The 15,160-nt window shown below is 37.5% G+C and overlaps 1 protein-coding gene across 7 annotated transcripts in view; it reads left to right on the plus strand.

The window, feature by feature from the left end:
• The window catches only part of CDK15 (cyclin dependent kinase 15), an 89,965-nt gene that overhangs the window by 34,241 nt on the left and 40,564 nt on the right, over positions 1-15,160 (plus strand). For all 7 annotated transcript variants that reach the window (XR_013519036.1, XR_013519037.1, XR_013519038.1 and 4 more), the window contains exon 9: positions 10,225-10,318. Coding sequence is in view for 4 of the 7 variants with exons in the window: in XM_035305320.3 (XP_035161211.2) it covers positions 10,225-10,318 (94 nt within the window). In the remaining 3 variants the exon portion in view is untranslated. The remainder of the gene's footprint in view (positions 1-10,224; positions 10,319-15,160) is intronic.

Below are 15,160 nucleotides of genomic sequence, written 5' to 3' on the forward strand. Positions count from 1 at the left end.
CAATACATTCTCTCTCTTTTTTTTTGAGAAGAAGTCTCGCTCTGTCGCCCAGGCTGGAGTGCAGTGACACGATCTCGTCTCACTGAGCAACCTCCATCTCCCAGGTTCATGCAATCCCCCACCTCAGCCTCCTGAGTAGCTAGGATTACAGGCATGCTCCACCATGCCTGGCTAATTTTTTTGTAATTTTAATGGAGACGGGGTTTCACCATGTTGGCCAGGCTGGTCTCGAACTGCTGACCTCAAGTGATCCTCCCACCTTAGCCTCCCAAAGTGCAGGGATTACAGGCATGAGCCACTACACCTGGCCTATCCAATACATTCTTTTAAAGATTGAAAAGTTTCTTCTTTCACTTTAAATTTTAATATATTGATATTGACTTGTATTTGCTAAACAGTTGTTTCACGCTAATTTCTTCAGTGATGTGCCATGCGAAATCTCTTATATCAAAATTTCATAAATATATAGGTCTGTTTCTGGGCTCTCTGTTCTGCCAATTTGTCTGTTTTTGTACCAGTGCCACACTATTAATGTCAATAGCTCTGCAATAACACTTGATATCTTGCAGGCCAAGTCTCCCAACCTATTTCATCTTCTTCAAGAGTGTTTTGGCTATATTTCTCTTCTGATTTTTCATAGAAATTTTAGATTTAATGTTTCAAGTTTCATGAAAAATCCTTCTGGGATTTTTATTGGAATTCCATAGCAATTATAGAACAATTTATAGATAATTTACATCTTTATAATACAGTAGTATCCTCCAATTTTTTTTTTTTTGAGACGGAGTTTCATTTGTTGCCCAAGCTGGAGTGCCATGGCACAATCTCGGCTCACTTCAACCTCCACCTCCTGGGTTCAAGTGATTCTCCTGCCTCAGCCTCCCAAGTAGCTGGATTACAGGCATGTGCCACCAAGCCCGGCAAATTTTGTATTTTTAGTCAGGTTGGTCTCAAACTCCCAACCTCAGTTGATCTGCCCGCCTTGGCCTCACAAAGTGCTGGGATTACAGGCATGAGCCACCGTGCCCGTCTGCCCTCCAATTTTTTTAACATGGCCTATTGCTCTATCTGTTTAAGTTGTTTTTTAATGACTTTTAGTAAAGTTTTATAACTTTCTCTCAAAAGTCTGACATAAAACAAAGGTTCTGGTAAGTCTATTTCATTATTTATTGTTTCTTTTGGTTCTTGCATATGATACCTTTTTTTTCCATGTTGTGTTTGACAGTGATGTGCTAGTTTGCCTTGGAATTTTATTTGTGAGATTTCTTTGAGGACTTGAATGACGTGTGTTTCCTCAGAGAGGATTTGCATTTAATAATGCCAGATATAGTGCGTGTATGTGTGTGTGTATGTATGTGTGTGTATTTTTTTTTTTCTCTGAGACAGAGTCTTGCTCTGTCACCCAGGATGGAGTAGCTGGGATTACAGGCATGCACCACTGTACCCAGCTAATTTTTGTATTTTTAGTAGAGACAGGGTTTCATCATTTTGGCCAGGCTGGTCTGAAACACCTGACCTTGTAATCTACCCACCTCGGCCTCCCAATGTGCTGGGATTACAGGCGTGAGCCACCATGCCCAGCTGCCAGATATAGTATACATTTTAAAAGAAATGTATTATTATATTTTACATAAATGTTGGTCTACCACCCAGACGTTGCTTTCTTAATATTGTTTTCTGTTAAAAGGAACTTGGATTCTTTGAAGAAACGGCTGATTCTAAAGCTGGGGCAGGGAATGTACACAATGAGCCTGGAGCATCTTGTTGGGCTAAAAAATTTCCTTACAAAGTAATCATAAAATAATAGGAATATGTCAAAAGGACGTGGGAAGCAATTTGAAGAGACTTCTGCTGGTCAAATCTGGGACAATTTGAGCATCAAAGTAAATAATGAGAGTAATGGATTATAATCCATTGAATACAATAAGGTAGTTAGCTAGCTGCCCTGCTAGCTAGCCAGATAAGAGAGGAAGCTCACTGGGTGCAGTGGCTCACACCTCTAATCCCAGCACTTTGGGAGGCAGAGGCGGGTGGATCACTTGAGACCAGGAATTCAAGACCACTTTGGCCAACATAGCAAAACACCATCTCTACTACAAATACAAAATATTAGTTGGGCATGGTGGTGCATGCCTACAATCCCAGCTTCTTAGGAGGTTGCAGTGAGCTGAGGAGCTGAGATCGCTCCAGTACACTACAATCTGCCTGGGCAACAGAGTGAGAATCTGTCTCAAAAAAAAAAAAAAAAAAAGGAAGCTTCTCCTGACATAAGAATGCCAACTAATAACTGGATTGAAAATGACAGTTAGAAAATTACTGTTGTATAACCAGTATGGTAGTATTTAGTTGAAACAAGAATAATTCATGCTTAAGTAGAGGGGGAAAGTTTGATGAGAAATAAGATATTTACATAGTCTCAGAGTACCTCTTCACAAATTACTTGTTAATCACAAAGGAAAAAAATAGTAACTTTATAGTAGAGAAACTTAGCAGACCACATCTTGCCCAACTGATTAAAGCTAATATTATGAATAATGGGACTGACTGGCATCATGTGTCTGCTCATATGATGCACTGAGAAGGATATAATATCATTTATATGGGATTTCTGTTGGGGAGGAAAGCATACTCAGAATCTAATCATGAGGATGTATCACATAAACCTAGTTTAAGGGACATTCTACAGGGTAACTGGCCTGTACTCATTAGAAGTGTCAAGATTTTAAAAGGTAAAGACTGAGGAACTGTTCCAGATCAAAGAGACTCCAGAAACATGCCAACTAAATGCAATCCATGGTCCTAGATTGGATCTTGGGGGAGATGGTGCTCTAAAGACATTAGGTGAAATTTCAGTAGGGACTGTGGATTAGATAGGGGTATTGGATGAATGTTAAATTTCCTGATTTTGATACTTATGCTATTGTTATGTAAGAAGATACTTTGGTTCTCACAAAATACCAACATAATTATTTAGGGATGAAGAGTCATGATATCTACAATTAACTCCCTAATGCTTCAGAAAAGATATAGACAAATAGATCGATGATAGACAGGCAGACAGATAAATAAAATAATGAAACAAAAGTGGCAAAATATTGGCAATGGATGAACTTGTTTGGAGGATAAAAGAGAGTCCTTTATACTGCTGCACCTTTTCTATAAGTTTGAAATTATTTCAAGATTAAAAGTTGCCTCCAAATTGTGAAAACTTCCTGTTTCATCAAAGATAGTGTAAGATGCACTAGTCTAATATGTGATCAGTGTTTGCAATTACTTCATGTGTGTTTGAAAAGAATGTGTATCCCCCAAATTGTTGAATACCAGTTTTTACATGCATTCAAAAATTCAAGGTTGCTAATTGTGTTATCCAAATCTTCTTTATATTATTTTTGTCTTTTTAACCTACCAATGAAAGGTGCACTGAAATTATTCACTATATTGTTGATTTGTCAGAATTCTATCCACTTTTGCTTTATATGCTTTGAAGCTATTTTCACTAAGTGCAAATAAATTTAAAACTGTTCATTATTCATTTATGCACTTTAGTTATCACTTTTATAATTTTTCTTTCTTCTCAAATACATCTTTTAGAGTTTTTTTGTGTGTAGGCCTGCTGGTGGCAAATTCTCTGTTTTTGTTTTTAGAAGATAAACCCTAATTATTGAAAGGTAGTTTTGCTGGGGATGTGATTCTAGATTGACAGTTATTTTCTCTCAGAACTTTGAAGATGTCATTCCCTTGCTTTGTCTTCCATTGTTGCCGTCGAGGAGTTTGCTTTTAGCCTTATTATCTTCCTTTTGCAGGTGATCTCATTTTCTCTGGATGTTTTAAAGACTTTTTTCTTTGCCTTTGTAATTATGCAGTTTTCTCTGGGAGGTGTCTAGTGTGGATTTCTTTTTACTTACCCTGCTTGGGATATCTTGTGCTTCTTCCATTTATGAATTCATGTCTTTCATCAGCCATTTTCTTTCTGAATATTGACTAGATTGTATTCTCTCTCTCTAGAGCTTCAATGAAAGACTATTAGACCATATTCTTCTATTATCCATTTCTCTTCTCTCCTTCATAATTTCCATTTCCTTACTTTCTGTGTTGCATTCTGGGTAATTTCTTCAGCTCATCTGCTGTTCTTTAAGTCTCCCTTAAACTGTGTAGTAGGCTGGAGCAAAAGTTATTTTGCCATTGCTTTCAATGGCAAAACCATAATTACTTTTGCACCAACCTGTATCTCTTACCTTTTTACTGCATATACAGAAATGTATGTTAGTCCATTGATAAGTATTTCATGAATTTAACCATGAGCAACAATGACACTTACAATATAAAAATCCCATTATAAGTTAAAATTATTATTACTCTTATTCATTCCATGTGATAGTTGTTTGCCTGGTAAGACTAAAAATGTACTTTAGAAATAGAACAATATGCATCTTCCATTGAGTTTACTGTATTTGTTTACCCTCAAAGTAATTTCTAGACCTTGGGTGTTTACAGTGAGATCCCTGTCCTCCCATTTTTTCCTTTTTCATTTCAGAGTGACAAGAGAGGAAATGAGAAGGGAGAATATTTCCAGTTGACAAAGAATGAAAAAGAAAGAAAAATAACCCAATTCTGCTAGGCCATGCAACCCCATAGGGTCCAAAGTGAATGCCTTTGTAGGAGATAGATGACACTTGGTGAGCATTAGTGCCTTTGTCTTAAATTATAACACATAGTGCAGAGCCTCTCCTTCACAATGAGGCCTGGTGGCAGCAGTGTCAGTAGGGGGGCAGAGCAAATAAACAGGAGCTCTAGTTAATTATGGAAAATTTGCAAGTAGGACATATTGGTTATTCCCAATGCTCCCAGCCAATATTCTCTCATCCAGTATTCTCTCATCTTCCAACATCTTTTCTTCTCTCTCTTTCTGCTACCTTTTCAGACCTTAAAAGATTCCATTAGGGACTTTAGTGAGAAAAACGCAATATTTTAGGTTTATTAAATGGTTGTGGTTTTTTACTTTTTTGTATTGTGTTAAAACACATAAAATTTACCATTCATTGCCATTTTCAGGTTTACAATTCAGTGGCATTCATTACATTCACACTGTTGTGTCACCATCACCACTGTCCATCTGCAGAACTTTTCGTCATCCCAAACTCAAACTCTGCACCTATTAAACAATAATTTCTCATTACCCCCCACCCTCCTTAGTGCCTGGTAACCACTATTCTGCTTTTTATCTTTACAAATTTGACTATTCTTAGGACCTGATGTAAGTGGAATTATACAATATTTCTGTGTCCAGCTTGTTTTGCTTAGCATAACATTTTCAAGGTTCATCCATATCGTAGTACACTGAGTTTTCAAGAAGCATTTATTTCAGTAAACAAGGTCCTCTATTCAGTATGAGTTTCAGGCAGCTGCTGGTTTTAGGACTAGAGAAAGTTGTCTCTGCCTAACAGATCCTTTACTGTCACATTTCTCACTGCAAACTTCCAAATATAAAAAGAGTGGTCTAGAGAAAAGCAAGTGAGAATGTCATGTCGCTGCCATATATTATGTTGTTCTGAATTAACTTCAACAGTAAAAAATGAAATACTGATTCATTTCTCCCAACAACATTTTGATATGCTCCTTGCACCTCCAAAAAGCCTAAAACTCCTGAGATGGTATTTTTTCTCCAGGGATTGCCTAAGGAATCTGAGGAATCTTTTCTCCTCTTACGGAAGAATTTGTTCATGCTCAGAATAGAGAAAAGGTAGGAAAAGAACCAGAAAAAGGAGAAAACATGTAAGCAGTTTCTCGTAACTTGACTGAAGAACCACAGTTGGAACAATAAAATGACCCAGTGCATTTCTCCCTTCTGGAAGGATTTAATGTTTGATGTCACCGGGTCTTTTCTCCCCTGCATCTGAAGTTCCCTTCATCTAACGGGCTGCCCCAAGGGTATCTCCATAGAGCAGCAATCCTCAGAGAAGCTTAAAGATATGTAGGGTAAGAAGAGCCCCAGGAATGAAGATTTAAGAACAAAACAGAAAAATAAAAGGAAATAGAAACTGGTTCCCCATCTGGATTTGAATGTTCAGAATGTTTAAAATGTTTGCTTTAAGACTAGTCTAGGGTGGGCAAAATATATAATAGCCATATGACTTGTATTCTTAAGGGTAAGAAGCAAATTAAAAAAAAAACAGTTCTGAACAGAAATGAAAAAATAAGATAAACTGCATAGTTTTTAAAGAACAATGCTTACACCTAGAACAGATCTGTCACCTTTCAAACAGTGTGGACTTATTTTGTTACCAATGCATTGATATTTACAGTACCTATGGATAGTCCAGGTACTGAAATAAAATTGATTTAGGAATTTTGTCTGTCTTGTAAGTGTTCTAAAGACATGCACAAGTACACAAATGCGTGCACACACATACACACACACACTATATATATATATATACACACACATGTATATTCTGCTTTTATCATATATATGTATATATATATATGTGTATGTGTGTGTATATATATATATATATATATATATATATAGTGTGTGTGTGTGTGTGTGTGTGTGTATAAATGAGTAACCTTTGATTTGTTAGATAAGGAAGGTTTCAACCTTCCCCAAAATGCAGATGGAGAATTTCAACCATATAAACCAAATATTAGCATTTTATCTCTGGAAAGCAATTATCTTGTGTTACTTCATAGTACTTACATAATGGCCTGAATGCTCTAATTTTTGCCAATATATTTTACATAATTTTGTTTGCCATTTTAGTGGCATAGAAGATAAAGGGCACTAAAGAATAGTGCATCAAAATGACTTCTTGGTTCCCCACAGAGCTAAGGATGAAAAGACACCATGAAAAGGCAACAAGCTGCTTCTAGGCAATGGAAGCCTTTTGCAGGAGGAAAGAAAATGAACTACAGGTTTAAACCTAGGAATGTCATTTTCTGAACCTTGTTTAAAATGCTTTCAATCCTTCTAGTGGTTTGTGACCTCCTGGGGTTTCTGGAAGGTGTTTGGAAACTGGATAGAGTGTTAGTTTATGTTTTTAAAAGCCAATACATTTCCACTTCTATTTTATAACCAAGTAATAAGCTGATTATGTATATGTATTATATACACAGACACGTATTTATTTTCACTTCAAAACAAAATTGTCTGAGGCTTTTCAAGAAGGGGATGTGGAGAAGTCACAGGGGCAGGTGGAAACCATCTGGTGGTGTCCACTAACTCAGTTTCTCAGTTGGCTTATCTCTTAGTGGACCATTGCTAGCAACCTGGATGTTTTTAACCATTTGATAGTTTTTCATCACTCTTATTCTCCTTCATATAGTGTTTCATTTATACCCTTAATATCTCTTGTTTTAAAGACAGGAGATAAAAAGAACATGGATATTTAAATACAAGTTAATGAGAAGCTTTAAAATAACAAGAATTCTACAAATTTACCTCAAGATACTCTGCCAGATTCATAAGTTACATTTGTCTAATCAAAATTCTTGTATCACATATCAAGATGTTTCTTATACAGCAAAAATCAGTGGAAAGGGAAAAATAGTCCAGGCGCGTGGTGGCACACACCTGTAATCCCAGCACTTTGGGAGGCCAAGGCAGAATGATTGTTTTAGCCCAGGAGTTCAAGACCAGCTTAGGCAACATAGTGAGATCCCATTTCTGTAAATAATATTAGAAAAGAAAAAGAGTAAAATGGGCCTGTTATATCCAAATTGGCTTTTTAAAAATCGGCAATAAGGCCAGGTGTGGTGACTCACTCCTATAACCCCAGCACTTTGGGAGGCTGAGGCAGGCGGATCACTTGAGGCCAGGAGTTTGAGACCAGCCTGGCCAATGTGGTGAAGCCCTGTCTCTACTAATAATGCAAAAATTAGCCAGGCATGGTGTGCATATCTATAATCCCAGTAACAGATGTAATCCCAGTTACTCGGAGGCTGAAGCAGGAGAATTGCTTGAACCTGAGAGGTGGAGGTTACAGTACTGTGTCACAGTACTCCAGCCTGGGCGACGGAGTGAGACCTTGTCTCAAAAAAATAAAAATACTTTTTAAAAAAGGCAATAAAAACAACCTGTTCCTTGATGGAGGAAAAACCTCCTTGCAAAGCTCAGTCTGATAACATTTTTTAAAACAAAACTCTAAGAACAAGCCAGTCAGTTAAGTTAAAACCAAATATTAGATTATGAAAAGAGTTTTTGTCTATTTTTACATGATTAGATACAAAGTAATTTCAATCTTTCTTTTAATATGTATTCTGTTCCCAAACCAGACACAAAGCAATTTTAAACTTGATTGTCAAGAAATCTGCTTTCTCCTACATAATCAATGAAAAGTAATCTAAACAGTGTATGTCAGGCCAGGCACGGTGGCTAACATCTGTAATCCTAGCATTTGGGGAGGCCTAGGAAGGTGGACTACTTGAGCCCAGAATTTTGAGACCAGCCTGGGCAACATGGCCAAACCCCATCTGTATTAAAAAAAAAAAAAAAGAGCATATATCTGCAGTCAGATGGAAAAAGTAAAAATATGTAATAAACACATATAAGTAATATTAAAACTATATTTTAAAATAAACTTTATGATAATTTTTAATAATATTGTTATCTATGATAAAATGTTTTACTTAAATTTCCTTCTCTATCATGCCACACAAAAATGGCAAAATGATTAAGGAAGTTTGCACAACTATGTGGTATAGTAAAAGAGGTTTGCAGTAAGAAAAAAAGAGAGGGAGAGAAGTATGGGACCACGGGGATAGTCTCTGTAATCAGCCGCCTAAACCACTCTTAACCCTCAAAAGACTTATGAGAATTAAAATATGTATTATTAGTAAAATAAACCTTCCTTCCTGTCCCTCTGTAATTATCCTTCAGTTTGACGATGTATGAAAGAGAATTTACATATCACTGTTTAATCTATTTAAAGATTAATATTTCCTGTTAAATTAGGATGTACCTCATCTAACAGTAGAATTCAATCAGGCAACAGTTGTGAGGGTAGTTAGAATTGCACATGTGTGAACATCAAATGAGCCAGCATCAAAATTTACAGAATGGCCAGTCATGGTGGCTCACACCTGTAATCCCAGCACTTTGGGAGGCCTAGGTGGGTGGATTGCTTGAGGTCAGGAGTTCAAGACCAGCTGGCCAAGATGGTGAAACCCCATTTCTACTAAAAATACAAAAATCAGCTAGGCATGGTGGCAGGTGCCTGTAATGCCAGCTACTTGGTAGGCTGAGGCAGGAGAATTGCTTGAACCTGGGAAGTGAAGGTTGCAGTGAGCTGAGATTACACCACTGCACTCCAGCCTGGGCAACAGAGTAAGACTCCGCCTAAACAAACAAACAAACCAACTTGCAGAATGGCAGTAAGTGACTTGGAAGAAAACTCTGCAAACAAAAATGCTTCTTTTTTTTTTTTAAAACTCCTAGGAACCAAATAAATGGTTGTGGAGAAGGAATGAATCAGACATGTTTAGCAACATTCTTTAAGCAGGAGTCAAAAGTAAGCTAACACTACATAACAACAAGTCCAGCTTAGGAGCCCAGGACCAATGACTCTCAGTTATTTTATGGATTATTTTAAGAAATGCTGCATCATCAAATTCTTAATATAGAGGCTGATACATGGGTAAATGTAGACATCAAAGAGTCTGAGTCAAATGCTGAATGTGAAAAAGTTTTAGAAATACCTAAACCAATTTATTTTGCTTGATGTTTCTTTTTTTTCTTATGCAAGCATGCTATATGAGAAAATAATCTATATTTAATTAAATTTGTAACAGCCCTTTCAATAAGTATAAAATGAACATTCTGATCATATCATAGTTTAAGTTGCTTTTTTTCTTAATGGCAAAAAATTAATGATGCTTCTTACAATGATAGCATCTTAGACTCAATGAAAAGCGGGGATGAAATGAAATTTGGGGATACAGTACTTTACCTTCTTCTCCTAAAATAACTAATGAGCTTGAATGATCTACAATGTTTGCTAACTATACTGTTTTCCTAACTGCTGCTCATTAGGTTCCATTTTAACAAGCTGTGGGCTGTTCTTATTTTTGTTTGACATAGGGACTTTTTTTGGCCCAAGACTTTTAATATCATGTGGTCCTTATTTAACTCTCCCTAAAAATATGTCTTGGGAGGAGAAATTCTAGTAGTTCAGTTTCGCTTGTATGGTTTCTTTGAAAGTGTCAGTTTACTCTTGTTTCCTTTGCTAGGGGTGCAGGCTGCATCTTTATTGAAATGTTCCAGGGTCAACCTTTGTTTCCTGGAGTTTCCAACATCCTTGAACAGCTGGAGAAAATCTGGGAGGTAAGAGAAGAATTCTTCTAAAGAAAATGAAATATCTGCATTTTAAGTTTTGAACCAAAGTTGCCTTGCAGACAAATGAAGCAGTTCATCTGCTTTGAGATGTTAAGCCATATATGACAAATGTAGAAACCGTAGCATTTGCCACAGGCATAAGCACCCTGGGAATCCTTGGTCAGGAGACTAGACTCCCTGTTGTCCCATAGTAGCCCATGAATCCAGCTCACTAAATGACGTCAGGTCTCCTGCTCACCTTCATTATCATTGTCTTAACCTCCCAGGGCAATTTCTGCCATTAATACTCAGACACGCCCCTACCTTGCTACCTCCAGTTCTAATGCTACCATATATTTGGCCCTGGATCTTTGTCAACTGAAAATAAAACACAGAATTTTTAACTGGACGCAGTGGCTCATGCCTGTAATCCCAGTACTTTGGGATTGTTTGAGCCCAGGAGTTCGAGACCAGCCTGGGCAACATGGCGAAACTCCAACTCTACAAAAACATACAAAAATGAGTGGGTTGTGTGGTGCACACCTTAGTCCCAGCTACTCAGGAGGCTGAGATGGGAGGATCAGTTGAGCCCAGGGAGGTCGAGGCTGCTGTTAGCTGTGACTGTGCCACTGTACTCCAGGCTGGGCAACAGAGAAAGATAATGTTTCACAAAAAAAAAAAAAAAAAAAGAAGACACAAAATTTTCACAGAACCCTGATAGAACAGAGGCTTTCCCTCTTAGTATGAGAGAAGTTTGCCATTTATCATGCTTATCCACACCAGGTTCCTAAAGTGTCAAGGTGCCTTTGTGTGTGTGTGTGAGACTGTGTGTATGTGTGGCTCCATTTTTCTTGAGACAGAGTTTCACTCTTGTTGCCCAGGCTGGAGTACAATGGCATGATCTTGTCTCACTGCATCCTCTGCCTCCTGAGTTCAAGTGATTCTCCTTCTTCAGCCTCCCAAGTAGCTGGGATTGCAGGCATGCACCACCATGCCCAGCTAATTTTGTATTTTTAGTAGAGATGGGATTTCACCATGTTGGTCAGGCTGGTTTCAAACTCCTGACCTCATGATCAGCCCACCTCAGCCTCCCAAAGTGCTGGCATTACAGGTGTGAGCCACCGCACCCTGCCTTGTAAACTGATTTTTAAAATACAACATACAGTTAGGCATAGTCATATGTGCCTATAGTCCCTACTGCTTGGGAGACTGAGGCAGGACGATCCTTTGATCCCAGAAGTTTGGGCAACATAGTGAGACCCCCATCTCTAATAATAATGATAATAAATACAAATTTAAAATAAAATTTTAAAATATGACATACTATCTTTGAATGATGACAAAATTTTAAAATGAATTATTTTATGGTTCTTTAGTGTGCAGTTAGCACAACACTTAGAAATTATAGAATAAAGTGAGCAACATCCTTCTCAAGTCCTGATGACTCTTTAGGACTCATAATGCGCCAGGCACTGTGCTAGAAAGAGAAAAAGTAATAATTTTCTAACCTGCTTGAGATATAGGGGTATAAATAACAACACAGCTGCTGAACTTGATGACTTTCTCATTTTGTCCACAGAGCAAGAAACTACAGACGCAATAACAAAACTGTATTCAATGAACATGGGTCTGTAGATAACATACTAATTTCATTTCTTTGAATACATGCCCCATGCTGGGATTGCTGGATCATATGGTAGTTCCCATTTTAATTTTTTGAGGAACCTCCATACCATCTTCCATAATGGCTGTAGTAATTTACATGCCCACCATCAGTATGTACATGTTCCCTTTTCTCCACATTCTTGCCAACACCTCTTTCATCTTTTTTATAATAGTTGTGAGGCGATATCTCACCATGGCCCTCGCCTGCATTTGTCTGATGATTAATGACATTGAGCATTTTTTTCATATACCTCTTGGCCATTTATAGGTCTTCTTTTAAGAAATGTGTATTGAGGTGCTTAGGTCATTCCTACTACTATAACAAAATACCTTAAGGTGGATATTTTATAAGGAACAGAAATTGGCCAGCCATGGTTGATCATGCCTGTAATCCCAGCACTTCGGGAGGCTGAGGCAGGTGGATCACTTGAGGTCAGGAATTCAAGACCAGCCTGACCAATATGGTGAAATCCTGTCTCTACTAAAAATGCAAAAATTAGCCGAGTGTGGTGGCATGTGCCTGTAGTCCCAGCTACTTGGGAGGCCGAGACAGGAGAATTGCTTGAACCCAGGAGGCAGAGGTTGCAGTGAGCCAAGATCTTGCCACTGCACTCCAGCCTGAGCAACACAGCATGACTCCATCTCAAAAAAACAGACAAACAAAAACCCCAGAAATTTATTTTTCACTGTTCTAGAGACTGGAAAGTCCAAGATCAAGGCACTGACAGGTGACAGGCTCAATGTCCAGTGAAAGACTTGGTCTCCAAGATAGTGCCTTGTCGCTGCATGCTCCAGAGGGCTGAAGCATGCTGTGTCCTTCCATGGTGGAAGGACAGAAGAGCAAAAGAGCCAGAAAAAGCTGGCTAATTCTCACCAGCTCCTTTATAAGGGCATTAATCTCTGTCCTCGTGTCCTAATCTTCCACTGAAGGCCCCAACTCTTACTACTGTTGCATTGGGGATAAAGTTTCAACATGACTTTTGAAGAGAACACAAATATTTAAACCATGACAAATCCTTTGCCTACTTTTTAATGGGGTTGTTTTCTTGCTATTGAGTTCCTTATATATTTTTTATATTAACCCCTTATCAAATGTATGGCTTGCAAATATTTTCTTCGATCATAGGTTGCCTCTTCATTCTGTTGAATGTTTCCTTTGCTGTGAAGACACTTTTTACTTTGATTTATTCCCATTTATCTATTTTCACATTTGTTTCCTGTAAGCAGGTTAGAAAATTAAACAGATTATGAATAGTTCCTGAATTTGTGTTTTGCTAAACATAGCCTACACAGATGAATATAGGAAAGCTACTTCAGAATCTGCAATAATTGATATTGGAAGTGCATCTTTGAAAGCAATGGGTCCATTCTAAATCTTCCAACCTCTAACCATAATTTGTTCTATTTATCCTGAGATCTCATTCTTAGGAATAAAAACACATTGAGAATTCCTGAATCTTTATTTTACTATTTTTTCTGAAATGCCTTTGAGTGTGTGTATTTACTTCTAAATAAAAACTGTTACCACTTTCTGATCAATTTTAAAAATGAATTCTTTCAATAAGTGTTTTTTACAAAAAAAATCCTGGATTTAGTTCTAAAATCAGAATAAACTATGCAAACTTTGAATCCATTAATCAAAATGCTTTTAGTTTCCCTTCCAACAAAGGCAGATAAACAGCCCCTCAGACCACTGTGGTTTGAAACATAGCACTTACTGGCTGCCTTTTAAGAGCCTTCAGGGAGGGAGTAAAGCAACAATTTTTGGTTTTCAGTTTCCCAGACAGTGAAGGAGAGATTTAGTAATTTTCTCAAGTGAAAAAGAATTCAATAACTTTACAATAGAAACTGAGATCAAATTTCCAAATAAAGTATATTGAAGTTTTGTTTAAACTTTTAAAATCTCAAGCTTAAAGCTTTGGAATATAAGATTAAAAAAATTTTTTTAGTATCCATTTTGTTGGCTTTAAACATCACACAAAGTAACCAACAGTCTGTAACTTTCACCTTAGAGAAAACATGATAGTGGTTGTTATGTATTTCCTGTATTGTTTTCTCTTCACTATCTTTGCTTTCTTTTCATTGCACTTTGCCAGCCAACGGAGGATGTATAAGTACATGTGACTCACACCCACTTGTTTACACATGCATCTCTGCGAATACATAAGACAGTAGGTTAAAAAAGAAGAATTAGCTTCCCATCCCCTGGCCCTCTCCCACAAAAGAAGAATTAGTCCAGTCGGTGTTTCAGAATGGATTCCAGGATTCTTAGTGTTCCCTCGGGCTCAGAGTGGTTGATAGGAAAAGCCTATAATCCTCTCTGTCGCTTTTCAGTTTGTTTAGGGAATGGATCAAAGAAGGATGATTTTACTGGGTGGCATGATTTTTTTATTATATGAGGGAAAATAGCACTTCAGTGTCTTTTGTTTGAAGACAAGCTTTATAGAATCCAAAAAGTATACCTCTCAGCCAGAGTCCTAGTCAATAAGCTGATAGATATTAAGATTCTGAATTCTTCATTGATTATATTCAGTCATTGTTGGGCAGTTGACTCCCTCCCCTAATAATTGCACCAGTATCTATAACCAGCATTTTACAGATGGATTTTCTAGACTCTTTCTGTAAGAGATGTTTCTAAAAAGAGTTATAGTGAGATATGCTTCTATAATGAAAACTACTAGTGTTTTACTAATATTTCACAAAAACAATGTTACTCTGGCTCCCATATATAACTGCCTATGGGTTTTTATGATTATTTTAAAAGAATGGTAAGGTAATGCCTACAGGGGAACTCATGGTGACAGCTCCATCCAAAGTCTGAGCTATTTTGGCTTTGTACTCCAAGACTTTATTTTCATAAATCTTAACTAAAATCTAGAGCTTTAACTTGGTAATTCAAAGCATAGGGACAGCTCTTTTTCAAGTGATGTTCTTCCCATGACAATCCATCAGTGAGAAACCAAATACCATATTCCAAGCTGCTGGTCACGAGAAAACAAGCAGATGAGATGAATGTGATAGAAAGGACTAGAGTTAGTTTTGAGGTCATCTTTAGCCAACATTCCATTGCCTGAAGGTCAGTAATCTGAATCCTTTCCATTTGAGCACATCGGGGAACAGCTGAATACCCACGCTGAGGCATAATTTTAGCTGTCAGTGTCTCCTGTCAATATACATATGGTCATC

The sequence above is a fragment of the Callithrix jacchus genome, chromosome 6 (assembly GCF_049354715.1).
Source record: "Callithrix jacchus isolate 240 chromosome 6, calJac240_pri, whole genome shotgun sequence".
NCBI lineage: Eukaryota > Metazoa > Chordata > Mammalia > Primates > Cebidae > Callithrix > Callithrix jacchus.